General features: G+C 40.7%; 2 protein-coding genes across 10 annotated transcripts in view; both read left to right on the forward strand.

The window, feature by feature from the left end:
* chd9 (chromodomain helicase DNA binding protein 9) overlaps positions 1-4,000 on the forward strand; it is an 82,251-nt gene extending 78,251 nt beyond the window's left edge. For 7 of the 8 annotated variants that reach the window (XM_062388910.1, XM_062388918.1, XM_062388926.1 and 4 more), the window contains exon 39: positions 90-4,000. In XM_062388910.1, coding sequence (XP_062244894.1) covers positions 90-1,070 — 981 coding nt within the window. In that variant the 3' untranslated portion in view covers positions 1,071-4,000. The remainder of the gene's footprint in view (positions 1-89) is intronic. The other variant, XM_062388934.1, reaches the window with a different exon arrangement.
* An 896-nt stretch (positions 4,001-4,896) lies between these two features.
* LOC133954510 (retinoblastoma-like protein 2) lies at positions 4,897-18,867 on the forward strand. 2 transcript variants are annotated; one of them, XM_062388972.1, is made up of 15 exons: positions 4,898-5,236; positions 8,279-8,344; positions 9,014-9,124; positions 10,466-10,554; positions 10,893-10,996; positions 12,287-12,424; positions 13,338-13,502; positions 13,713-13,779; positions 14,082-14,131; positions 14,238-14,414; positions 15,732-15,803; positions 16,524-16,575; positions 16,948-17,114; positions 17,271-17,435; positions 17,513-18,867. In XM_062388972.1, exons 3-15 carry the CDS (start codon positions 9,057-9,059, stop codon positions 17,750-17,752), a joined length of 1,554 nt encoding a protein of 517 aa, XP_062244956.1. In that variant the 5' UTR covers positions 4,898-5,236; positions 8,279-8,344; positions 9,014-9,056; the 3' UTR covers positions 17,753-18,867. The 2 variants fall into 2 exon arrangements, with proteins under 2 accessions (XP_062244964.1, XP_062244956.1); XM_062388980.1 differs by lacking the exon at positions 8,279-8,344 and having other exon boundaries at positions 4,897-5,236.
* The last annotated feature ends 8,739 nt before the right edge of the window (positions 18,868-27,606 follow it).

Genomic DNA, 27,606 nt, shown 5'->3' on the forward strand with positions numbered 1-27,606 from the left:
TTACATGAACTGTGAAATGTTTAATGAAGAATCTTTTTGCTCTGCTGTGTAAAACTGATAAACAACCATATAATCAATGTTTCATCCAGGGTTACCTCCCAGCGAGTATGTATGACAGGATTCTGACAGGACCCATTGTTCCTGAGGAGGTGAGTCGACGTGGACGTCGACCCAAGAATCCTCTTGCGAAGGCAGCGGCGGCGGCAGGAGGACCCTCCACAGCAGCCTCCTCCCTTGGCCTGAATCCCCTGCTTGCCAACGGCCTCCTCTCCGGAATGGACCTCACCAGCCTGCAGGCCTTCCAGCAAAACCTCCAGAGTTTACAATCCCTGCAGCTGACTGCAGGCCTGATGGGGCTTCCTTCCGACGCAAGCAACCTGGCCGCGAGTAACCTAGCCGCCATGTTTCCAATGATGCTATCTGGTATGGCCGGAGTGCCTAACCTGCTTGGTATGAGCGGCATGCTTGGGAAGCCCGCTGAGGAGGGTGCAGGAGGCTCAGAGGAAAAGACAAAGGGAACCACCAGTGGTGCAGCAGGAGAGCCGTCTGCCTCTAAAGCCCCTTCTCACACCTCAGACACCAAAGGAGAAAGGACAGAGAGATTGAGCAAGACTCCTTCCTCAGCGTCCAACTCCTCTTCCTCGGCCACTGCCCCACAAAGTGCTTCAGCTGCCTCCGCGGCCTCTAGTCACCCACTGTCTCTTAACCCCTTGTTACTCTCCAGTATGCTTTACCCAGGGATGCTTCTCACTCCAGGCCTTAACCTTCCTGTGTCTGCAACACAGTCGCAGAGCTCTAACACTGACCCCACCCTTCCTCCTGCTCCTTTTTCTCCTCCGCCAAAACCCTCCAAGTCTTTGACGCGGGAGACAGTACGGCCAGCAGGAGCAGAAAAGGACGTTGACGAGGACGAGGCGTTGGATGACGACGACGACGAAGAGGAGGAGGAGGAGGAGGGAGAACAGAAAGAAAACAGTGGTCCTGAAAGATTGGGTAAAGAGACGTCTTCATCCGAATCTGGGAGCTCCTCCTCATCCTCGGATGATTCAGACTCCAGTGATGTAGACTGAATCTATGAGAATATAATTATAAATTTATTTATGTATCGCCTAGAAATGTATACATACAGTATATTCACATATATATGGATTTTCCAGCACTTGTTGTGATTTCTTTACGTGTAAATACAAGAACTAACTAAAAATGTTGTGTAATAAAGACAAAAAACTAAAAAAATTGAGAAAAAAAAACTGACTGAAAAGGAACTGAAATTAAATTTCAGTGTTTGTTAACAAGGTACAGTCTTGTTTTGAGACGTTTTGCATGTCAGGACTTTCAGCAGATTTCTGAACTCTGTGAACTTGTACCACACGATTATTATGTACAATTGCAACAAAAAAGGCATTATTGTAATTATGTCAGGATTTAATTTTATTAAAAAAGTGAAACTACATCAACACGCTCGTTTGAGCTGTGCTATTAATATATTTTGATTGTTGGGGGGTGGGGTTTGTGGGAGAAGCGACACTTGACAAACACTTTTGGTTTCTCTTGTAAATAATATTTCAGTACTTGGCCAGGTTCATTGACACTTATGCTTTGCAGATCATACGTTGGATATGTCAGCAATAACTTGGGCAGCTAATGAATGTCACTGAAGCTGTAGTTTATCTTGTCTGCCATGTTCCCACCCCAGTGCACAGAGTCGCTGTGTAGACACCATTTCTACATTTCTTCTCATTGATTAGGAAAAAAATACCCGTAGCTGACGCCCCTTCTTTAATACCTCTTTGAGGGGGAAGTATTATTCTTAATTTTTTAGTGAGGAACATGAGTTTGAATCGTTCAAGAAGGTTCATCATTCACATCGATTTGTGATCTTAGAAACATCAGTCACCATTACCTTACAAACATGTTCCAACATGTCCAAGCCGCACCTTAGCTACTAACCACAGTAGACATCGAACACATGCGCATCTGTTGATTTATTATTTACAGTGTCAGAAACTCTCGGAGCTGTGGGGAAAGAAAACAACCTTTTATACTGTGTGCCAAACAAACTGCCCTTTGACCCCCTGAGGTCCTGACAGAGTGTTGTGCTCTCTGTGTATTGACTCGTTATGACACCGATGATATTACTGCAGCCCCGGCGTATTGACTGCATCTTATACCTCAACTGTGCTCAATGGATTGGCTTCACTGTGCAAAATATACATGTGCATGCGTGTGTGTTTTTCCGCCGTGTCCTTGTCTCTGCTGGAGGGTGTGTGTGTGGTTGTGTGTGTGTCAGAGCCCGTTTCTCTTTCCTTTTTCCTTTCCCTTTATTGTTATTGAGAGCTTCCAATGCTTCCTTTAGTTTGTCTGGGCCTCTCACCTGGTATCTACTGCTTCCATAACTTTCCAGTCTGAATGATGTGCATCAAGGAAGGGCGGCCTGTAAGCTACGAGTCGTGGAACCACATCACCAGTGTTCTTGACCTTTTTAAAACACCACTCTTCTCACGACAAATTCGGAGGAAACATTTCGTGTTGCATGACCACCTGTCTGCCAGATTCTTGTGGAAAATACACGGCACAAGCACTGAATAGTTCAAACCCCTACCTGAGATTGAACTAAACTGTCATCGTCTCTTGAAATTGAACACAGTGCCAGATGGGCTGATTTCAGGAAGGGCTCAATAATAGCAGCTTGTGTCGCTGGAAGTTCGCAGCACTGTTGTCATTGTGTTTTTCACTTTGTCCTTGACTCCGCTCTGCTGGTGACTGGAGTTTCAGCTAGATGTAGAAGTGCCCTTATCCTGTACCTCTCTCTCTCTCTCTCTCCCTCTCCCTCTCATCCATCGTCTGTGTCCAAGCAAGCTGTGCTGCACGCTTGTGTGTTTCACCCTCCCATCTGTGCACGCGCTCATTTATGTAACACTGGAGTTCACTCAAGCCGAAGTACCTTTTTGTAATTTTCTCTAGGACTGCTGTTACTCAGTGACTGTTAATAAGTTGCATGTGATTTCTGGGATGAGGTCTTTAATTGAACAGGAGGGGGCGACAGAGCGCTCCTCCTGTGCTACAGAAAGCCACTGTTTAACACAGTCTGGTTAGTGTTGCTGTAGCATTGTTCTCTATTAGTGGGTTAAACCATGAATGAACCAACAGACTGAAGACAAGCCTGAGTTCTGATGTTACTTTAAAGCGTTTTTCTTGTACGCCTCTTAAATAGCGAGCTCATCAGGGGTTTGCTCGCAATGTAATTGCATCTTTTGTTGTATATTACTACTAACAGTACGGTATTTTTCTAAATGTGGAAGCAAAGACCTTCTTCATGCCACTGTGTTATTTTGTATAACTGCACATCTGCTCTCTTAAAACTCGTAGTGCCCTTAAACAAACACCCAGCCATCGCTTCTTCTGCTGTAGGTTTAATGTTTTGCTACCCACACTGATGGGTTGATATATTGACGACTGTGCTGAGCCTCTTTAGGACACAAATGGCACAAAAACAAAAGTAGACGTAAGATTGGACTTCCCTTTTCTGTTGCTCGTTTCATTTCCTGTTGTTTTCTATGTATCCCGAAGCACTGCTAGTGCTAGAGAAGAAGTGTTAAACCTACGTCAAAAACAAGTTTAAGTAAACAATGACCAATATGCAAGAGGAATGATGAAACACATTACTGCTGTACAGGGACGTCTGTGTTCAGATTTCATACATGTAATCACTGAGATGACGAGCATCATGAGATTTGTATTTTTTATTTCAAGCTTGATAATAGCCTAAATGTTACCCTGGTCAGTTTTTTGTCTTGGTTATTATTTAATTTTTTTTTTCATTGCACAGTTGTAATACTTGCAAGTTGTGTTCTCTGTAGTCGAAATAATTCTTTATGTAGTGCAGGAAAACACGTCTTAAAAGTCATTTGTAATTTATTGGATTACTTTCTATGAAGTTCTATAGAGGAAGTTGAGGTTTAATTATTTTTATTAAACATATTCTTCTGACTATCATAAAGTGTGCTCTTTGCCTGTTGCTTTGTCTTGTGGGGCCTTGATCTAGAAATCACTGATACCATATGAAAACTTGTCCTCATATCTGTAGACTAGTGTGACCAGCTCAGTGAATCAGATTCTCTGAGAAATACAACTCTTGATTCTTTTCAACCCTTATTTAACCAATCAAACCCTTCACTTCTCCTTCATCCTTACATTCCTAAGTTAAGTTTGTCCTTTTTTATCAAGTTACAAACCAAAGAAGGAAATGTCCTTTGTTTTGTAACTTTAACACTTTGAAAACAACATTAATAATAATATATAGAGTGTGTATACAAAGTGCAAATTATAACCCTGGTAATGACACAATACATAATTTTTCTTGACAGATAAACTATATTCAAGATAAACTAAATCTTAAATGACTGTAGAGTCACATCAGTGGTTTATTAACTACAAAGAGGTTATGTTTTCGTCTGTGTGTTTGTTTGTGAAGAGGATTGTGCATGAAATTTGGTCTCTGGAATTCTTTTCACTTTCTTTGACATTGTGAGCGTTTGTCATTAATTTTGGTTTATTTCCCAGAGATTAATGCATGGATCACAATGAAACGTGTAGGGGACTTATATGTGAGTCTATGTAATTTGGTGCAGATCCAAATTAATTTGAATGTGGTTTCTTTAGGGGTCTGTTGGGCCTTGGCAGGAGTTGTTTGTTGGTTTACATGTTGTTACACAAAAACTACAGAACCAATTTCCTCCTAACATGATGGAGGGATGCGGTCCAGGCCTGGTAGGAGCTCCTCACACTTTAGTCTAGATTTTGATTAAAGTGCAGTTCCAAGATTTGTTCTAATTTTTCATGGAACAATACACAGATTTCTACCGTTTAGGACTATGTTCTATTACAAATCCCATACATGGTTATCAAAACACTTGTTTTTCTTTATATTTCTACTATAAGAACTAGATTGAGTGGGAAGGTTCAAACAAAGGGTTAAAAAGTGTTCCTCCACACCTCCTCTTGGTGTCGCTCGGGGACCAGCAGGGCTGCCCAGTGCTGATCTTAGCAACCACACACACATGACATGTTTGGACTTGTCTGCTGACAGAGGCCAGTGGGCTGAACTTCCTCAGCCTGCAGGGCAGCAGCAGGTCGTCTTCTCTGAACCATGCTGCACTCTGCACTGACTGCTCCCAGCCACAAACACACACAGAGAAGACCCTCCTTCTGACTCCTGGACCCTCACCGTGACCTGGTAAGTCAGCTGTTGATCAAATGAGAAATGCCAGACAGATGATGTGAAACGTCAGCTGACAGTTTGAAACCAAACACTGACGAGGAGTCACTCTGTATGAGGTGTAACTTTAAAAGCTGAAGGACACACTTTCAATAACTGAATCTCTGCTTTAACCCGGCACTGATACACTTCTATTGATGATCAGGAACAAAATGAGCCTCATGGATGTTCACCACGTGTGGAAAAGTGAAAGCAAAGCCAGAGTTAAATGTACCATGTGTCAGTGAAGGCAACAGGAGGAAACAGGAACTGGTTGTGGCCCAAATAAACAGGCCACAGATTATACATTATTCATTACGTCTCATGATCCGTCATTGTTTTCCAAGTTTGCAGCTGGACAAAAACACAAAACAAATATGTAAAGTTGGGTGATAAAATAAGAATCACGTTATTGTACCGCTGTAGAGGTGGTTCAAAGTTCACCCAGCAGCACAAGGAAGTAGCAGGGAATACATTTTGGGAATAAGAACAGAAACCGATTAAATGAGATAAATGTCTGTTTTTCTAATTGTGCAATAGAAAGATAGAAGTTGTATAATTGTGCAATTTGCCTCAATTCTTTGTAATAGACAACATGAGCAGCAGTTTTTCTTGGATTATGGATTTTATTGTTAGACGGTGGGTGCTGGGAGGGCACAGAGCTGTGTCCTTCCATATAGTGCATTGTTGATTTGTGTGACCTATGACATTAAAGACAATAATAAGTTGGGAAATGGTCTTGTTTATTTCCTTCCCTGTGTTCATATCATCTGGTTCTTCTTTGTAGAAGCTACATTATTGATCTGATGTGAAGGGAGGATACAAATTCTGGGTATTTTTTAGTGAATCAGCAGGGCCTGGAGCTTCACGCTCAACACAACAGGCCACGGTGATGATTCATTTGTATGAGGAGGGGTGTGTAACCTGATACTTCCACATGCACTTCCTGTTCTACAGCTGTAGGCAGCCACACAGTGAAATGTCTTGTCTCACACCTGCAGCTAGAAGTAAGTCAGAAACTGGTCTTTAAGATAAGTTAAGATGAATAAGACTTTATTAATCCCGAAGGAAATTCTTGTGCCAGTTTGATCAAAGATACAGTAACACTATTTACAATAGTGGATTGAGTCTAAAAATAAGTGAAAAAGTAAATTATATAAACTGTATTATTCAAGTTTCTGAATGTGCCAGTTTGTCTTCTAAGTTTAGAAGCTTGTTAAAAAAATCTGTCTGTAAAAGCTCATCTCAGCCAATAATGATGAGTTGTAATGGAGAGATGAGGGAAGTAGATAAATGAGCTGCAGTAATTATCAATACATATCATCTAAATCAATACTAGATTAGAAAGAACCTTATCTTGAGGCTTCAGGATATATGTCGGATAAACCTCCATTTTGCCTGAGCAAATAGAAAAAAATGTCAGAACTGAAACGCCAGAAATGATTCCACCGGCAACCTTCTTGCCATTTAGTTTTCAGGACATAGGTCAGAGAAAACCAGACATTTAAAGAAGTCATCCTCGGGTTTCAGGCCAACTTTTGATTTATATTGACTAATTACTGACTTCAAATAAATCAAATGATTCATCAGTTAATAAAGAAAATAATCAGACCTCCACCAAGGCCCACAAGTGGATCTGCAACGAATTGCACAGAAACAGACTAAATATCAGTCCCTGAAACATGTCTACACTTGCATTTAATTATTGTCTGAGAAACCCAGAAACATGTTGAATATCGCACAATGTTTAAGAAAGTGATTAAAAAATATTCCTGGATTTGATCCGGGGTTCCTCCTGGGGTCACGTCGGGCCCCTCCACAACATTCCCTGGGAATCGGTTGAGTCATTTTTTCTTCATCCTTCTAATTAACCAAGAAACACACAATGCAGATGGAGACATAACCACCTTGTTGGACGTGAATATCTGTTTTTAACTCTGAGCGACTGATGGAGTCTGACTGTGTCCATAAAGAGAAAATACCAGATTGACACGATGTCGCTCTGTATCTCTGCAATGATTTGATTTTACTGACGTACAAACACCACATGATCAGGATCAGTGGCCTAATATGAAGATGAATGTAAACACACAATCAGTGTTCAGTCCTCCTCTCCCTCCTGTGTCATGCAGACACTGTTGACTGAGGTCTGTCCGACTCAGTGAGGACAGTCACACGGGATGATAAACGTCACATGTGAGAATGATTAGAGGAACAGAGTCTCCTTTCTGTGTAGACAGGACACACACACACACACTCACACTGATATAGTGTAGATTGAGAGTTAGAGAATGTGCTTCAGGCCTATGATGAGTCAGCTCAACCTGAAATGATCTGGTTTGCCTTTTAATGCTGTTGGTATGTCTTTACTGGAACGTGCACTGTGAACACAGGAGACCACACACTCTTATTCTAGTTGCTTGACAGACGTGTATGATAGAGTTGCACATGTTCTTAAACATGAGTCCTATCAATGAGGGTGTTACCTGAAGTAATAATACAATCAAATGATTCTTTCTTTGAGGCTCTTTTGGAAACCAGCAGTAAAGTTACACAATCACCACGTTCATGTTTTTTACAGTCTGAGGGTTGGACACAGTTTCTACAAAGACACTCGTAGGGGTCACAAACACAGTGCACCTGGTCGCCCGCAGGGACCCCGCGAGTCGGTCGTATTAGGCATTCTCAAAAAAAAAATCAAATAAAAAAAAAAATTGAAATTAAAAAATGTCAAACCGCCATCTCACTCTATGCCAGTCGTTCTCAAACTGTGTGGCTCAGAGGCATAATAGCTAGGGCGCGCGACCGGGAGGGTGAAATGTGTGTGAGTGTCCCTAGACAACACACACACACACACACACTGGCCCTGAGGCTCCGCCCCCACTCATTCGCTCAGAGAGACACAGTGAGATCAGAGCTCGTTCACGTGGAGCAGCCGGTCAGTTACAAACCAGACACAGTGTTCAAAAACCAAGTTGAAAAGAAAGTAGGATGAAGCCTGTCTTGCTCTTGGGTTCACAGTGAATGAAGGAGGACATGAGGAGAGACCAGTGTGGATTATAGGTCTGAAAACTCTGGCTGCTGACTGTAAGGGACCCAACTAATTAAGTAGACACTCAGAAACATTACACCGCAGTCACATGCATGTTATTTTTGGTTGAGCTTTATCATCGTTGTAACAAAGTGGTTATAATTTCATTTATTTTGTATCTATTTTTTAAAGAGTACAGACTGATGGAGGAATGTAGTGATACATGTCACCAAAAGTACTTCAATTAAGTTGAATTTAAGCAAAGTTGAAACAGATAACAGAAATAAATGATGCATTTAATTAATATCTGTTTCGTACCATTATTGTTGTGGAAATCATTGTTAGTAATTATGTGAGGAATAATTAACATTAATGTGATCAGACAGTCTCTTCACATATATTATTATTAATATTAAAAGGTGACCTGTGGAACTTTGTTATTCAGGGCGTTTGTATCAAACAAGTAGCCCTTCGTACTACTCAGTACCTTCGAAGTAGCTCTCAGTCTCAAAAAGATTGGTGACCCCTGCTTTTTATAAATGCATATGTGACTGTTTTCATTAAGCCTAGTTTATTTGTATTAAGTAGTTTAAGACTGATAAAAGAAAAGAAAATATAGCACTTTTTTACCTCTTATCTGTTTATTTCCCTTTTTCAAAAAGTCTGAATAAAACATTTATGTTTTCTTGTCACCTAATTGTCTCTCTGTGTTTTCTGTTGTGCAGCCGCTTCATCCGTCTCTCGCCCTGTGAGAGTGTGAGGGTCACCATGGCAACCGAGCCTCGGGGCAACCCACAATGGTTTGGCCCCAGTGATCACCTGATGTCTATGTTTAGGTTAGTGCTGCATCTCACTGTAGTACTCACACTGTGGACACTTTGTGTTTGTGTTGTCCTAGTGACTCACACATTCTATAACACATAGTTAAGAGTACTGGGCACCAGTCACTTTGTCTTGAAGACACTGTCTCTGTTGTGTTTGTGTGATATTACTCCACCTTACTCCTACATGCATGTTAGGTTTGGACACATTATAGAAAATAACAACAGCTACCGAGGGTTACTGGTGGTTTGCTGGTACAAAGAGAGAAGTCTGTTTTCCCTACAGTCGTTTTCAGACATGAACTGTGGGGAAAGTCCGGACAATTGGCTCCAGTCGGAGTCGGTCTTTCACATATGAAGAACGCAGTGGGACAGGAGCAGCATGCAGGAGGAAGGATGTAAATTATGAATTCCAACAAAAGCTCTCTTATCTCGTTGTCTTTCCAAGTTGTCATCTTTGTTGGCTCCTCTGTTTACACCTGATATCTTATTATTATATCGGTGTATTATATCTGTAGTTTATAAGATACACGATCAATGCTTCCACTCCCTCCAGACAATATCCTGCTGGATTCTCAGATGGGCTCACTGTGACCTTATCCCGACATCTCACAAGGCAGAAAGAGTTCCGGCAAATGTCCGGAGAAACTGACTTGGATGTTTGCTTTGATATAGATTTTAATAAAAAGGACGGATCGTTCCCACTCAGGTCTCCGGGGCTAAATATATGTTGTTTTTGGTGCTGCCTTAAGGTGCTCTCAAAAAAACTAAACACTACACCGAGGACAACCAAGCCAAAGTCTCCTGGTGTGTTCGGTTTGTTCATTTACTAAAACGAACCAGTTTTTTTTTTTTTTACATATTTCAAATGAATTACTCATGTATCATTCGGAATTCTCCCTTTGCTGTGTTTAATTGCAGTGTTGTCCGTTCACAGCTTCCTTGCTGGAACTAATCACCTGCATGCATGTGTGCTTCATAAACAAGTCATGGGACCTTATTCTGTGTGTGGCACGTTTAAAAAATACTTATATAATGTTATTATTACTATTGTTGTTATTATTATTTTATAGCACGGCTTTGTTGAATTTCCTACTGTGACCAATTCTTTTAAACTCACACACACACACACACACACACACACACACACACACTCTCAACACTAAGTCCACTGTGTGTAAAGCTGCCCACCCAAATTTCTAATTGCCCCCAAAATCGGAGCAGTCTAGCTCTCCGGGCCTGGTTCAGTACATGTCTGTGTTATTTGAGGAGGTTACTGTGCAGTCCTGTGGCTTTTTTTGTACGTCTTCTTCCTTTATTTACTTCTCCCGGACCTTCTATGTTCCTCTGATTCAGGACCTGCTCCAGAGATCCAGCCAAGGAAGTCCAAGCGAGACTGAGGCGCATGCTGCACACGTTTCTGCTCCAGCAGGGGGACCGTTCAGGTAATGAGAGGAACAAGGTATACTTACATATTCAGTGATTTAACAATGGGATCAGGGGATAGTAATTAAATGTTGGGGATAAATGCACGAAGACGGATTGTATTCAATGTTGCTTGGGGACAAAATCTTCAGATTTTTATGATTTTCTAAAACAATTTAAAATTATTATCCTTCAGAATATTCATTTGTTCTCTCAGAAGCAAAAGCATGTCTGCGAGCAACCTTTAACAGTTAATCCCTCCATGATGAGAGGGTTTTTTGATGATAGGTGTTAACTGTGGAATAAAGCTCTTGTTGCTGATGCATGTCACATCTAATCCCTGTGATACTGTTGGCAGAGCTGGCAGCGAGGTGCTGCCACCAGGCAGAGTTCTGGTATTACAGGATCCTGGAGAACCTGGTCAGGCAGGAGAGGAGAAGACTGGGCGTCAGCGACGTGTCTGTGAGTTTACCCCCCTCCTGTGGCCACATGTGGCACTGCTGTTGAGTCTTTTTCAGGGTAGTTGTTACCACGTTATGAACCGTGTGTGTGTCACATACAGAGAAGTGCAGATACTTGTGTTAATAGTGAGTTAATAAGGACTGATTCAACCTTTTTATTCAAGAACGTGAGTGTAAGAAGGAACGCTTCAAACTGCTCTTAGACTCTACAACACTGTTTAAAGTGTAAAATACATGTTTTTCCTATATGCAGTCTATTTATCCACACACCTATTTCAATATACCCTTATAATTAATGAAAAAATACAGTTTACATCCTCAATCATATTGTATCATTTCACTTTAGTCAATTACATTTCTCAGCTAATATTTCCATCTTAAGGGAAAATTTCATATTGTGCATATTATTTGTAATTATTATTTAATAAAAAGAATTGTTTATCTCTTTGCCTAAATTATTTTTATTTTATTTTATCTTGTAGGATTTGGGATGAATGAAGTTTATCTTATCTTATAAGTATTAAAGTGCAGGCTCTGAAAAGTACTCAAAGTATAAAAGTAAAACCTTCTCCTCTAGGCTTGTTTGCGTCTTCTCCATCTGTGCAACGCAGACTAAGACTCATGTCACATGAATATAGTTCAAAGACTAAGTCTCTTAAACCATTCTTAATTTAAATAAGATAAAAACTAACTGAAAACAGGTTAAAGCAAGAAATGATTTGGGAGCATGAACAAATTGAACGTGTTTATGAATGAAGTCTTCTTCATTTGAATTAGGCCCTGGATGGAAAATGTTTGTTTCTCTGCTTCATTGTCGACGTAGTCAATGACATTGACTGAATCTTCACTTTCTTCCATCTTGTCACGGACATGTGTGCCCCACCTCTTCTTTACAGTTTATTCTCCCTTTAGTCTTGATAAATGTCTTTAACACTGTTATGTATGTCGTGCATTATATGCACTGATAGATATTCAACTAAGTCTCTTCTGTGTTATTGTTGTTTATGTTGAAAACTATATCAATGTTGGTAAAGAGCTCGATAATGCACAATTTAAAAGAACTAATTCCCCTAAAATGTATTAAATGAAGTTTAGAGCTTGTTGGGGTAAATTAAGTAAAAAGAAATCCTCAAATCCTCAATTAAAGTACAGATACCTGAAAAATCTACTGAATAACAATATACTTTTCCACCTCTGGTCACATAACACATTCTCATCTTAAAATAAAAGTTTTGATCTGCATCATTATTCAGTTTTTGTTTTAAAGGCAAACACTGTGCATGTGTTGCAGGGCATCTTTGAGGCGGATCTTGCGCAGCGCTGCCTGGTGGCCTGTTGTCTGCAGATTTCCATTTTCTCAAACCATCTACCATGTGATCTGCCCCAGCTCCTTCAGATCCTACAGATGAAGTCACACCACTTCTGGAGGGTGGGTTTCCCAGCAGCTTATAACTTCACATTAGTATAACATGTATGCAACCTGTCGTCGAACACATGTTTAGAGAGTACATGTCCCTTTACCTCGCCAAGGAGGGGTGTGTTAGGGTAAGGGCAGTTAGACAGTTGACAGCTGGAGCGATTCCACAAGATCTACTGGATGGATCACCATGAAACTGAAAAGAAGTAGCATGTGTCAGGGAAGAGTCCATTTAATCTGGTGGCGATCTGTATTCTGGAGCGATAATTTTTTTCACTGTATTTAATATTTCGAGATATATTTCAATTTTTTTGTAAATTTCTCAATGAATAAATAAAAAATCTTTAATTATATATAAAGAGATGTAAAATGATAACATTTATGATATAAAGCAGATCTAATAATACTAACAATAATACCAGGGGGGAACTTAGTAAACTAAAGTAACAAATATTCCCCTATATTAGAGAATGGATCTTTTGTGAGGTGATGCAGAACATTTGCGTGTATGTACATATATGTATCAGATGTAATACACGTGAACGCATTATAAAGTGGCCAATGATTAAAGTATTTAAAAAAAAGCTAATATCTGACAGAGATGGAGGGAGCGGGAGAGGTATATATAATAATGGTAGAATATGTGTGGAGGCATATTGTAAGAAACAAGTGATCTTAAGAAGAAGGGGAGGACAGAGCAGCTCCATGTGTCCCCTGGTGATCTAGACCTATAGCAGCATGACTGAGAGCTGGTCCAAGACTTGAACCAGCTCTAACTCTAACCTTTATTAAAAAAGAAGCCAACATTTAAACATAGAGCGGATGTCTGCCTCCCGGGCTGAAACTGATGGATTTGAGTCAGTGACAAAAACAAGTGACGGCTCTGCCACCTTCTCCTTTGACCACTGTGCCCCCGGCCCGACAGGTGATTGAGCTGGTGCTGCGGGCTGAAGCAGGGCTGCCTCATGCTGTCATCAGACACCTCTCCCAGGTGGAGGAGAACATTCTGGAGAGCTTGGCCTGGACCAGGAACTCACCGCTGTGGGAAGAAATCCGAGCCAACGGGGGCCAGCTGCTTACCTGCCAACAGGTCGGCCATAAAAACACAAAACCTCTTCATAGGGCAGCATGGTGCTGTGTCACATTTAATACTCAAGGTTCTCTCAAGGTGGCGTCGATTTCTGAGCAAGACTAAATTAGAAATATGATGGACAATTACAGAATGAGTGTGTGATGAATAGTAAATGAAATCATGAAAAGCACATACATGACCTTAATAACAGCTTTTTGTCATATGTAGGTGATGCATCCTGCACAGCTTGAAGATCCAAAGAGAACAGAGCTACAGCCTGACACAAAACCAGCAGGTATAAACACTTTTATTATAATTCTATATTTAATTATATTCTAATGTAAGTTGTTAGTTGTTAAAATTCTCTTCAGATCCCGATTAGTCATCAATAAATAAAGACAAAAAGTTGATGTCTGTGGCCCACGCATGATTGTAATAAACCCGATCAATCATTTCATTTGGTGAGAATGGATAACCAGGATTACCTACCCCAGCTTTAAAACACAGCAAAACATGTCTTGAAAAACATCTCATTATGGATCGACTGGTCAGTTGTGTTTTTGGACGTCAGTTGTGAGCTAACGTTTCTACCATCAGCTGTGACCAGGCCTCAGAGAAGCAGCTCCCTCCATCTGTTTGCTCGTAAGGTCAGCAGATCCACCACACTGCAGCCGTCTCCTAGTGTGCACAATCCTATTCAGTGATTCAAATAGCAACTTGCTGTGTATTTAGTGCACTCCTGTTCGGTCTCAGGTGTACAGTTTGATGAGCAGGCGTCTGAGGGAGCTGTGTTCCATCCTGGACGTTCCTGACGAGCTGCGGCTGAAGATCTGGACGTGCTTCGAGTATTCTCTGGTCCACTGCTCCCACCTCATGGTCGACTGTCACCTGGACCAATCGCTCATGTGTGCTATCTACATCATAGCTAAGGTGAGCTGGGACATATCTGGGAGAGTTTATAATGACCTTTAATTGGTCTGGTAAGCTGATGGCCCCTGGTTACCGCTACTTCCGGTAGTGGACACCCATATAATGAGTGAAATAATTTTTTGGTGTGTACTCTCCCTTTAAGGATGAACTGATTAGATGCCACTAGATGTCGCCAGAGCATAGGCTTTAAGAAATGTAGCATAAAATAGAAGGTTACACGCTACTAGGCCATCTTTAAGGTTCAACAATAAATTGACATAGATCGATTCACGATATGATCTCAATATTTTAACCTGGTTAAGTTAATTTGATGATAGCTCTTCTGCTCTTTGCTACTCTTGTACTCTCACAGCATCTTGAATGTCTAATAACTGCTACAAACAGTTTGGTGTATCTCATTCCAGTCCCACCAGTATTATTACACACAGGTATTTAAAGGTTGTTGTTCTCAAAGCACCACAAAGCACTGTTGTTGTAATGATAACAACAGAAATAAATAATCATAACTAAATAATCTTCATCACTGATATGTTGACTAAACAAATACAAGTTTCATACACGGCTCAGTAGATCTCGCTCTCTCTCTCTCTCTCTCTCTCTCTCTCTCTCTCTCTCTCTCTCTCTCTCTCTCTCTCTCTCTCTCACTCTCTCTCTCTTCTGTAGTCAATTACTCTACACCTCTTTGTGAAACCAGCCCTCAGAGTAAACTCACGCCTCTCACTTACCCGGTGTGAGAGAATGATCATAAAATACACGATTGATTATAGCTAATATATGTCGTCTGTGCTTTGCTCAGCAGCAGGCAAGTTATAATGAAAGCACAGTGCAGAGCGTTTACATGAAGAGAAGAGACCATTATATGGAGCAATGCATCTTCATGTTTAAAAATATTTCCATCCAATATCTGAATAAATAAAAAATAAAATAGTCTGTATAAGTTAAAATAAACATTCACATTCTACCCCTGAATATTATTTATTTAAAGTTCTCTCTATTGTTGCCAATGATTTTGTGAAATTGGGTTGAAAATACACTGAGGCGTGTTAATGTAATCAATTTTATTCTAAATTGTTTTAAATGACAGTGCAGCTAAGTTGTCAGAACAAGCAGCACAGAGAAAGTTTTTTTCAGCCCTTACAGGGTGAAAAAAGGACTATATATCATTAAACATTAACACTTTATCAGTTGGTGTTAAAGGCATCTTTAAGAAATCACTCACAGACTCACTGGTCTGCTAACAATATAATGTATTGAATGTGACATACATAAATAAAAGACAATCAGTAATTCACGTTTTAATTTGCATTGTTTTTACAGATCACCAAGGGGGAGATACCCTTCAAACACATAATGAGGTGCTACAAGTCACAGCCAAACGCCAGGAAAAGTGTAAGTCTTTTTTCTGGATCAGCTTTGAATGAATAACATATAAAATTGAATTGTAAATAATTTTAAAATTGAGTCTCATGTCACAACTCTAAGTGCATTAACTGCCTGAGCACATGGTGCAAGTTGTGGTTTATGGTATATCCAGATTCACTTTTTCTAGATTCATGTAAACAGGCAAATGGTTTAGAGGGATTGTATTTAGTCGCATAATTAACTGTGGGTGTATATTCTGCATTACCTTTAAAGTCAGGTGTACATCGGTGGATTGCTTTTATAGTGGCAGATCAGAGACAATGCAGGAAACACCTTCACTTTGCACATCTCTGTCCGTAACAAGCAGAGTATACATGTGTCGTACACCCGTCTATGTAGGTGCGTGTTACCATCTGGATAGTCAGAGAAATACGCCCTCAGATGGACACAAGGGCTTTAGCTGTTTTAACAACCAGCTCCCATGTTATAGGGAGCAAGGCAAGGCAACCTCATTTGTATTGTACATTTCATACAAAGCAATTCAAAGTGCTTTACATGAGATATGAAAGGTATCATGACATCTTGTCAAAGCAACACAAGGCAGAACCCAAAGAAGCTGGGCTGCACTTTGCAGTGGGTGTTACAGAAGGTCAATAATCTGTCAGGTGTAGTTGAGGTTTTATATCTGCATTGTGTGCTCTGGCAACATTGGTTCAATACACTTGAACAGGTGGTTTCTTTCCTCAGGTCTGTAGCAATGTGTTGATTTCAGGACGTGACATGGACAACCCTCCCAACAGTAAGAAACCATTGAGTAAATATAAATGCCAATCATCTGTATGAGGAAGTAACAGCGTGTCCTTCATTACACACATATAAATGTACAAGGTGGACATGATTGATAAATCACACAGTATGGCACAATGCTGTCAGATTCACAAATACACATCAACATGCACTATTTAGATTATTTAACATAATATACAAACTATAAATAGAATTATGGTTTGTTAGCATTTTAGTCACTGAAGGATTTTGAATGGATTTCAATATATTATTATAATCAAATTGCAATGATTTAAAATAAACTGAGCACAGACACTGCAGAGGAGCTGTTGCAGTGATATAAATATGATCTGTTGGTCCATATGAAGCACTTCCTCTTTCCCAGCCACAGGAAAACAAGAGGATCATGGCATAATGGTGACTCCTAACACGCCATCGACACATTATCCAGGAGCCTCTCGGGAGCGGAGGGGCAATCTTATCGACTTTTACAACCAGGTCTACACGACCAGCATGCAGCACTTTGCTGAGCAGTTTGCCCCGACCTCTGGGGTAAGTGGACCATTTCGAGTGTCTGCACTTTTGGAGGAGGTAAAAGAGCGAGGCGACAAAAAGCCAATTCATGGAGATGTAAAATGTGGTAATATACTGTAATACCTCATTTGTTACAAGACTGGATTTAACGCATGCTGTGGAACCTTTATGCAGGGTGACACTCCTCCTCTGTCTCCATATCCTCACCCGTGGAAAGCATCTCCTCGCAGACACCAGGTGCTCAGCAGCCCCTCCGTCTACATTTCACCATACAACCCTGAAATCCCCTCCGCTCGTACAACCGGCCTGTGCTACTACTTCAACGCTAGTCCCCCTCAGGTCTGTTCAATGTGTTTGTCGTCGTTATCAGTTGAACTGCATGTGTGCAATCTAGACTTAGGCCTTCCTGTTTACAGTGTCTGCGTGAGATCAACAACATGATCAAGACGGGCAGGTCACCCACCAGGCGGCGCTATCCGACGAAGCTGGAGGAGGAGGAGGAGGAGGAGGAAGGAGACCAGAGCCCTTTGGCAAAAAGGCTCTGTTTGGATGGTCAGTCAGCCTGGCAGAGGAGACTGAGGAGTGTGGTGAACGCTCGTGTCGCGAGAGGGACGCAGGGCCGACCTTCTCTGGTTACAAAGCCAAAACTGCACTAGAGGGAAGAGGAGCACAGCACCACGCCCTCTGAAACTGTAGCTACATTGTCAGGTGTCAGAGGGAAAGCACAGAGCACATATTGTCTTCCGATATGTTAAGAAAACCAATGCGCCAAGTTTGGAAGCTCATAGAGTTGGTTTCTCTGCACTATTTTTGAAACCAATATTGCTGGCTATTGTTGCTATCAGACATGCACTCATATAATCTCCTGAAATGATCCGTATGTGAGAACGCAAATGTCCAAGTGAGAGGCTCCAGACTTTCTCTGCAAGTTCTCCTACTAGGCCACAAATAATAACAACTCAGGAGAATGTACGAATGAGCCCATGTGAGAAACAACTGCAGGAGATCCAATGGAGGATTCGTCGTGAGTGAGTGGCCACATTGATGATATTTCTTAAACACGCTGGATCCAAATTCTGCCAAAAAACTATAGGATAATGCAAATATCTCAGGATCAAGTGTTGCCAAACACGTAGAAGACACTGATGAAGGTGTCAAGGTACTTTTGGTGATAAGAGCCGATGTGGATGTGCTGTAAACAAACACACATGATCTCCTGCCTCTGTTCCGACCCCATTGAGCAGCGGACATTCTCATTCTCATCCTCCTTCATTCAGCCCCTTCATCCTCCTTCCCTCATTCCTTCATCCTCCTCCCCTCACCCCTTTCCTAATCTCTTCATTACCCACATCCCTTCATCCATACCCTCAAACCTCTATATTCCTCCACTCATCCCTTCTTCCACTCTCCCTCACCCCAGTCACCAGTGCACCCTCCAACACCAGCCAATCAGACACATCTTCACCTCCATCCGTTCACTCAACATCTGCTAATTTCTCCTCAGCATCCAACATATCAAATTTCCTTTCAAACATTTGAATCACATATTGTTGGGAAGCGGTCCTCGATAGTGAAACCTTAGATAAGTTCTTGAAAAGTGATTATATAAACACATTTATTTGAGAAGATGACTTGTCTTATTCTCTAAGAAGTGTGAAGTATTTTTATCTCATTAAAATGATCGTACAAACGTTTCAAAAAAAGTCTGTTTGGATTCTCTTGTATTCCACTTTTTATAAAACCTAATATTGGGGGAACTGGTTTAAACTCAGCCTCACTCTGCTGTCTTCTTTTGTTTTTAAAGCTTTGAGCTTCATGTTATTTTCTTTGTTTATTACTTGGTAGAGCAGCAAAACCTACGGACCAATCAGCAAAGGACACAACATCATGATTTATAGTTTTGACTGTACATTTTTATATCAATATAATTTCTATTCTCTTGAACAGTTGTGACATATAGGCCTGTAAATCAGGACCTGCTCTGACTCGAGCCGCCTGAATAATAAATAAAATTCATAAATTCCTAGGAGCTGAAACTCTCTGCTCGTCCAATGTGATAAACTTGGTAACCATGGCTGCCCTGTGATTGACACACAATCCCCTGAGTGTTTATCAGTAACCATGTTGTGGCATTCTACAGAGTTAATTCTCAACCCGTGTTGCTTAGTAGGTAATTACACAAGGTGATGTGGCCAGGAGACAAAGGCTCGTAGAGTAAAACCAACAGGCAGCCAGGTGCCCAACCTCAAAAGAACGTCTCAAGGTTGCCATAGAGCACAAAGGCACCTGAGCCCACAACACTTTGACAGGGTTTGTAAGGTTTGGACCAGTGTTTTAATGCTTTAAACGCCTCCCGACTCCCATCAGCTGCACAGCTCATATAACTGAGGATTTACCTGATCATGGGTTGCAACACAAGCCGGGGGGATGTGGTGGTGGATCCTGCTGAAAAGCCAGCGGAGAGGCCGAACACAGCTGCGTCCACCGAGGAGACGTCCACCAAGGAGACGTCTACCAAGGAGGTGTTCACCAAGGAGGCGTCCATGGAGAAAACCAATGGAACAGTAGACAAAGACAAGGATGAAAAAAACGAGAGTTCCGAGCTGAGGATGACCACCATCTCATCCTAAACTCAAAGTAAGAATTTATAATGTATATCAATCTGAAAGGGACAATGCACTTTAATTAAAATATGTTCCTGAGTCCAACATGTAAAAGTTCCAGATATAGCCACATGGGCTAGTTTTTATGTGCTGCCCCTGGTGAGCTGATCACCAGGGGTGATACAAATACATATGTAGAAGAATACAGACGTACATGCACAGAAACAAACAGGCATAATATAAAGATAGGAATATAAAGACAGGCATATCAAGCCAAATAAATTAGATTAAATATAATCATAATTAGCCAAGGCAGTTATATTTCATATAAAGGTAGACTAAAGGTGCTGTGCAGGAACATTAAGAAAAGACAAACCCCAAAAAAATCTATTAAAAAAGCCAAAAGTTCCCTGTTGCATTTTTGGGAAAAACCTTGCAGGAGAAAAATACGACAAAAAAGAATATCGAATTTTGCAAACCAACCGAAACAAAAATGGAATAAAATACAACGATGGGATGACAACATGTTTAAGTCACTGATAAGTGTTTTACAGAATTGGAGGAGGAGTTTATAGCTGTGGTGTTCCAGGTATGTGCTGCTCGGTAAGAACTCGCTGACTGGGCAAAGGTGATTTTTCTATTAAAAAATAACTTTGATAGTTTTCAAACTCCAGTCTGATGACTATGCTCCCCTCATTCTGTTTTCAGTTCCAGCTATGAAACGAGGATACAGCACCTCCCCTATAAAGTGTACAATTTATGGCCGTCGCATTGGGGTCACTTTGATACAATCACCTCTATAAGTTGACCGCTCCGTCTCTCTGAGGCTATCTGACATGACAAATGGGCTGCGTGGTGACTGAAATGGGCTGTGTGTGTCTGTGTTGCAGTGTGTACAGATTGGCCTGTCTGGGGTGAAGGAGGGCCTGTCAGCAGAAGGAGGAGGAGGAGGCGATGAAGAAGCTGCACCTCTCTCCTTCCACCTCTGTGTCATCTGGGCCAGCTACACACACAACAACAAAAAATTTAACTCTAGTGTTTATACTGTAGAAAATATTTTATGATAAATATACTATTTTAAACTGTGTCATGCCCCTGTGTGAACCTGTGTCGCCTGCATTTAGATCCTCAGCCAGCCCCCTGCGGCATCACTTCTTCTCCTCCTCTGAAGCGCTCACACCTCTGGTCAGGGCTGATAGTTACAACGCACTCTTTCAAAAGCTTCCAATTCTGCTGCAGGCTACAGCAGCGAGCCTTGAAGATAGTCAGCTTATGTTTTCAGCTGCGGGTACCTTTCAGCTCCCCGGCTGGATCACATTGCTCTACATATCACAAGACTGGTACTGATGTTCATTTGGACAGTCAGGGACAAGTGAGTGCTTTATACAAAAAAATCATGACATGCTGCCAGGGATTTAAAGAAAACTGTTCCAACACTTTCCAGTCTTCGCCACCAGGAGGCATTGGCAAACTGCATGCAGTCCCCTCTGCTGCCACCAGGGAGCAGAAGTGATCTATAGCACATTGCTAGGATACATTTGAGGACTCTGGCTCCATTTGCTCAAGACATTTAATCTGAAATATTGGTTGTAAGTTTATTACCAGCCAATGAATGGAGCTGGAATGAAATAGCCATTTCACAAAGTATATCAAAAATACCCATCTCAGAGGCAGCGGAAAATTACATGAAAATATTACCATTATACAAATGGAAAGTGTGATTGAATAATGTGCTAGAGAAGATAAATGAAAAGCACTTTGTTGGAAACCGTGGCACTAAATAGGTTTTTAATTTCAGTATTGGGATAAAAGAAGCACATTTTTGGCCAATTCCACTGCCAATTGATCAGTGGCTGCACACCTGCAGAGAGAGAGAGAGGGAGAGAGAGAGAGAGAAAAAGGAGGGGGCTTATCGTCTCATTATCATTTAATTAATATGCACGCACACATGCCGATTATCTTTCCTCTGCCATTTAGCAGAAATGAGACATTGATGTTTTAATGGCAGCCAAATGGATAACTCCTCTGTTGCTTTAAAGACAAGGCAGCCCCATTGATTGACACAGCCGCAAAATGTTAAGAGAGACAATTGAATTAAAGCAACATGAAACACTTGATTATTGTATTAATACTTGTCAGCAGCTCGGGCATTTGCAGGGACTGTAATCATGTGATGTAGCAGATTTCTTTTTTTTTATCAACTCTCTAGTGCAGGACACAAAAAGGGCAAGGCTTATGGAGCGGTGTATGCACACACACACACACACACACACACACACACACACACACACACACACACACACACACATATATATATATACCAATGAGAATCCGTTATGGAAACATTTTATTTGAAGGACATGCAGAACAGCAAGCTATTACATTTTTCCACTGTGCCATGACTATTAAAGGACCCAAGGCCACAGCAAGTGAAGCAAACCCAGGATGAAAGTTATATTAATCATAATTCAGTTTACTGTGCCGTGTGTGTGTGCACGTGCATGTGCGTGTGCATGCTGGATTTATGTTCATGAGGCACAGGCCAGTATTGTGTGCCAGTGAAATAGGTAATATTATGGAAGGGAGAACTATTGACATTTTTCATTTGTGCATAAACGCTGCTTGTTGCAAGTTAAGCCCAAGGCTGAATAATTTTTGGTTCTTGCAATCCAACACCACAGTGCAATAATATTGGACAGATTAGGTATGATAAAAAAAAAAGATGGTTTCATGACTTTTCCAAACATAAAACATCACAGAGGACAAACTTGTGCCACTGGAGGCTGCAGCCGCTCTCGGGACTGTGCCACCAAAAAAGAGAAAAAGAGGGCAAACAGAAAACGAGAAGGGCAACTAAAAAATCTCTCCGGGGGTGTAATCTCCTTACTCAGTAATGGACCATTTATATGACATGTATAATGGGGCTGCCACAAATATTCACAAGTAGTGGTCTTATTTTCTGCCAGCCTCCCTTTAAAGATGTGTTCTTCACAGGGTATCTTTTGTGAATATATGATCAGAGGCTCGACAGCTCCGCTCTTTAATCTTACACTGGCCTTGAAGAATGTCACTGATTCCAACCACCATACCCCCCCCCCACCCCCTCCACTTCTCTCCACCACAACTGCAGGCTACACAGACCGTCCTATTATTCAGATTGCGGTACAGCAACACATCTCTCCTTGTTTTTTTTTTTCTTTTTTGAAGGGTATGAGTTTCTTTATTCTGTGTAGAGCCACAAAAATCTGCAGATATTCACAAGAACTTGCCTCGACCTTGTGATCCTGTAGAATCATTAGTGAAGTCAGTGCCACAGGTACATCAAATTAAATGGTAATAATCACTACACTTATATCACAGGTTAACGTTTTGACCTTCAGCAGCAAGTAAATGCCCAGACTCTGCTCTCACTGTGTTCTACAAATGGAATGTGTCGCGTGCTGGTTTACATGCTGCTGGTCACTTTGCACCTGGATATTACTACATGTCTGAGCATGCACAAGGTGTGAGAAGACAATGAGAGACTTTCTGACAAACATCGACTGCTCTTTATGAAACAGATCTATATCTAGATCAGTCCTCCCACACTGCTTTGGGATAAAATGATAAGTGATAAGAGATCTGTTGACTGATCAGAATGTGAACATACAGCTCTGCGTAAACATTTAAGATACTCCAAGTGTCATAGATTTAACTGATCAATTAACTGCATTCAAAGTGCAACAAACAAGTACAGGCAGGTAGGCTGTTCCAGGCATCTTGGAAACAGTTATTCTGTAGATTCAGTCCGTCTCAGTAGACATGTGGACACCAACAATCATATATTAACAACAGTCTGAATACGACACTTTCATGTATACATCATTTTGTGATTAACTAACCAAAATAAGAATATTCCGAATAAGCAATGATTGAAGATGTGTGGTGTATTCTGACTTGGGGCACATTATGTTGACTTGTATACGTCTTGATAGACTTTTACTGCTGTATGTTGTGTCCTATTAGAGTTTTCAATAAGAAATAAACATAAAGCAGTTACCCACAGTTTGATGACACATGCCCTGTGTTTTTGGGACTTAATGTTGTTATGAGTCATAATCAGACTCTGCTCTATAACATGTAAACAAGGTTATGAAAGGAATATTCTCACAAAATAATGTATTTTTCCGAATAAAGTTAAAAGTCTGCATTCTGCTTTCAATGTCTTATGTCTCATGTGATCCCTGACTGACTCCATGATGCTGCGACCACGACTCTGAGGAGGCCACATGATCAAATCAAAAAGGGGACAGCTGCATTATGTTAAAACATTAGTCTCTCCAAGGGCCAGTGGCAAAACTCATATGCAAAACATCAGCTGGGCAGCAAGTTCAATTTGAATGAAGTTACTAATTAAATTTAGCTTCGGGAGCAGGACCCAGCCTAAACCACTCCTCTAATCACCAATCAACCCTACTTATACCTGGTCAACCCATCCTGCCCCTTTAGCCTAAGATCTCTCAAAGATAGACCGAACAAGCTACACACTTAAAAAACAGAAAATGATGATGGATCCCGGATTTCAGATCAGCTTACCTGATCGGAAGATGACCTCTTCAAAGACAACATCCTCCAGCCATCCCTCAGTCAGGCAACAGCTAAACGTCTCAGCCAAGCATCAAAAGATTTAAACAATACATAATCGTGGTGTGGTCCATGCTAATGAATATACAATCAACTTCCGGATTTTATCCTAAATGATTTGGATTCTGTATTTCGTGTTTTTTTTTCCTCACTTAAAGAGAAAAAGTCCAACACTGAAGGAGCTTCATCAGTTTGTTATATTGTCCATAGTTACAGTTAAACAATAGCAAATCCAAAAAAGCTGCTGGAGAGTATTTGTATGATGTGTGGAGCTGCCTAATGGAGCACACATCCAAAAAGGTAATCTCCTTGAACTATGGTGAAATGTCCCTGGAGCAAAGCTGCTCACAATCTGTCTCCCCACTGCCTCCAAAAACATTCACTCCAAGTCGACCGCAAATGAATACAGGGACTGAAATATCTTACCATTAAGTTTTTTGTCAAATGTCATAGCAATGAAAAGTCTGTAGGACACTGCAAATAGATTATGAATGAGTGGAAAACCCTATAAAGTCCTGAAGGCAAATAAGATTTAGCTGAAGATAAAGGTCAGGGCGCTGGAGGAGAGATATGGGGAGGCATGTGGACGAGGATGACTTGATTATCCTGGATGGGAGCACAAAGAGACATGTCCTTTTGCAACAGGGTTAGAAGAAATACCATCTTTTAATAACAGGAGCAAAAGTGCAGACTATAAATGCTCATCTCATATAAGTAAATTAATTCTTGAAGAATGCTGATGGTGTACACCAGATGTTATACTGCGGAAGTGAATATTTATCTTTTGAAATCCTACATATTATATAAGTGTGACAGAGCGATGACCAAAGACTTATAACAACATCCTTCAGCCCTTTCCACAATTTACATAATCCACCAGTGTCTATGTTGGTATTTTTTCTTACTGTGTTGTCATTTCTTAGAGCAGTGGTTCTCAACCTTTTTTCAGTGACGTACCCCCTTCGAAGAAAAAATTCTGCCGAGTACCCCCTAACCAGCCCAAAGCATTTTTGGTTGAAAGAAAGATGTAATGTGATTTATTAAGCCTTGTAACTAGACACATTCAAACTTAAAGCTCCATCAATGTCTATAACATTGCTCATTTGTAGTGGTCTCTCTTGAACTATTTCGAAATAAAAAGATATAAAAATAACTAAAGACTTTTATTATTATCTCAATATAAATAAAGATTTATGCACCTCAAAATAATTATCAACTTAAAGTGACCTCTTTTGGGATCATAATAAAGATGTGTTCTCAAACTGAACTCATAAACTTAATTATAGCTAAACACTTCTTCCCAAAAAATAAATCATTAACTAAGTTTTAAATAAAAGATTAGCTCAAAACATTTTTTTTTTATATTTATCATCTTAAAATATCTTCTTTAAGGATCAAACAGATTACTGACAGGTAGCTTGTTTCCGTTTGCTTCTGGGAGGCTTTTCGCATCGTGTCTTGAGATGACCTGAATTCAGAAAGTTTCCTCTTAAAAAACTCAGGTGGCTTACCAACATGACTTTCATGTTTTGTCTGGAGATACCGCTGAAGATGTGGTGGCTTAATGCCACTGTTGGCTAATCTCTCCCCACAGAAAAAACAAAAAGGGTAAATAACCCAATCTATGTTATTGTTAATATTATTGAAGTGTCTTTATTTTATTGTGAAATATTTGCTCGCTTTAAGGTCATACAATTTCATTTCCGCTTTTGTATTACATGCTTTTATTTTGAAAGGGTACCGGTACAGACGCGGACTTCTTGTTATGAATCATTAACTTCACAACGGAAAACTTTTACGTTTTAGCGCCCCTCCGAAGAGGCACAAGCTCTCACGGTGTTGTTTAGGGAATGCTCTCTGCTCTGGTTTCGCCTTCTTTGGTACTTGTCCCTCCGTGTTTCAGCAGCATTGCTGCTGCACTTCAACTCGACTCCATTGTTGAAGTTTTCAAGGCAGGTGATGACAGGCGATGACAGGTGGCGTGTGCCACGTTGGGTCAAACCATCAGTATGGGGGAGACTCTGTTTTTTTAGGATAATTAAAATTGAAAAGCCTACTGAATATAAAATTTAGTTCATGAACTTACACTTATATTTTATTGAATATTTGTTAAATAACAACTTTTCAAGGATTTTTGAATGGATGCTAATTTTAAATGTATTAAAAAAAAGTACCCCCTGGAGTACCTTCAAGTACCCCCAGGGGTACGCGTACCCCCATTTGAGAATCACTGTCTTAGAGTATCTTCAAAAATGTATATCTAAAATCTTTTCAACTTTAAAGGTAATGTAAGTAATTCTAATAAAAAAATGACTGGACTTTTATTTGATATATTTTGTCGTGTAATTACATGATGTAAATGTTTACGATGTTCAAACACAGAATTCCGTAACGTCAAGGTAATGGGACGTTTCATTTGCTCACTTTATCTGTTTTGTCCGTCTCTGCTGGAACTTCTGGGGCAAACATCGTATGATAAAGATAAAACAAACTGCCAGTTAGCCAGTCAGCTGTTTGTATTGGTCACATGTTCACAATTATTCATTCTTTCAAACATTACCTCATCTTTGGTCACTTCAGGTAGATTCTCATCGGCAATGGTGGTGAAGACATCAACTCCCATGATCTCACGCTGCTTCATGACGTCGTCAAACTAGATGTTTGTGTTTTTGTTTTATTGAGAGACCCCAAGTGGCCAAAGTTACAAAAATGATTTAACACAACATAAGATGATTGAACGATGTACTAGCTTCATTTTTTAGATACGTCCATTTTGCTCTGCTCCTCCTCACCTCTCCCTGGCACCACCGTGCATTATCAACTCCAATTTCCCCACACGCAACGAAACATAAGGATGTCAATGTCACCACGAGTGCACAATGTGATGTGGTCAAACATTCTGCTGCAAAAAGAGTGAAGCTTACTCCAGATCGATTTAAACAGGATCATACAAACAACAATCACCTGCAGGCAGAGAAGTGAAACCCCCTGACGCCACCTCCTGTTGATACTCCATTTTCGCATGTGACAAAGTGATGAGGCGACAGACAGAGGCTTCAGCTTTTCTGTTCATTAATGCAAGCTCTAGCTATTGTAGCTATTATAGCTCTGGCTATTATATTCATAGGTTTAAATTACAACCGTGTGCTTCAATTGTGAGCACATATGTAGACTGTTTGTGTAACCAGTATCCATCTTTAAACTATAGATACATGTTTGAGGAGTCAGTCCAGTTTAGTGCGTTTACATCTGATGTGCTCCACAGTGGGAGATCATGACAGTTT

This window comes from Platichthys flesus, chromosome 1 (genome assembly GCF_949316205.1).
Source record: "Platichthys flesus chromosome 1, fPlaFle2.1, whole genome shotgun sequence".
In the NCBI taxonomy this organism is placed as follows: Eukaryota; Metazoa; Chordata; class Actinopteri; order Pleuronectiformes; family Pleuronectidae; genus Platichthys; species Platichthys flesus.

Excerpts from the sequence above, each read along its gene's own strand:
- LOC133954510 (XM_062388980.1), top strand. The coding sequence starts at position 9,057 with ATGGCAACCGAGCCTCGGGGCAACCCACAATGGTTTGGCCCCAGTGAT. Across the intron at positions 10,555-10,892 it reads CCAGCAGGGGGACCGTTCAG|AGCTGGCAGCGAGGTGCTGC; the intron begins GTAATGAGAGGA and ends TACTGTTGGCAG. Across the intron at positions 10,997-12,286 it reads TGGGCGTCAGCGACGTGTCT|GGCATCTTTGAGGCGGATCT; the intron begins GTGAGTTTACCC and ends CATGTGTTGCAG.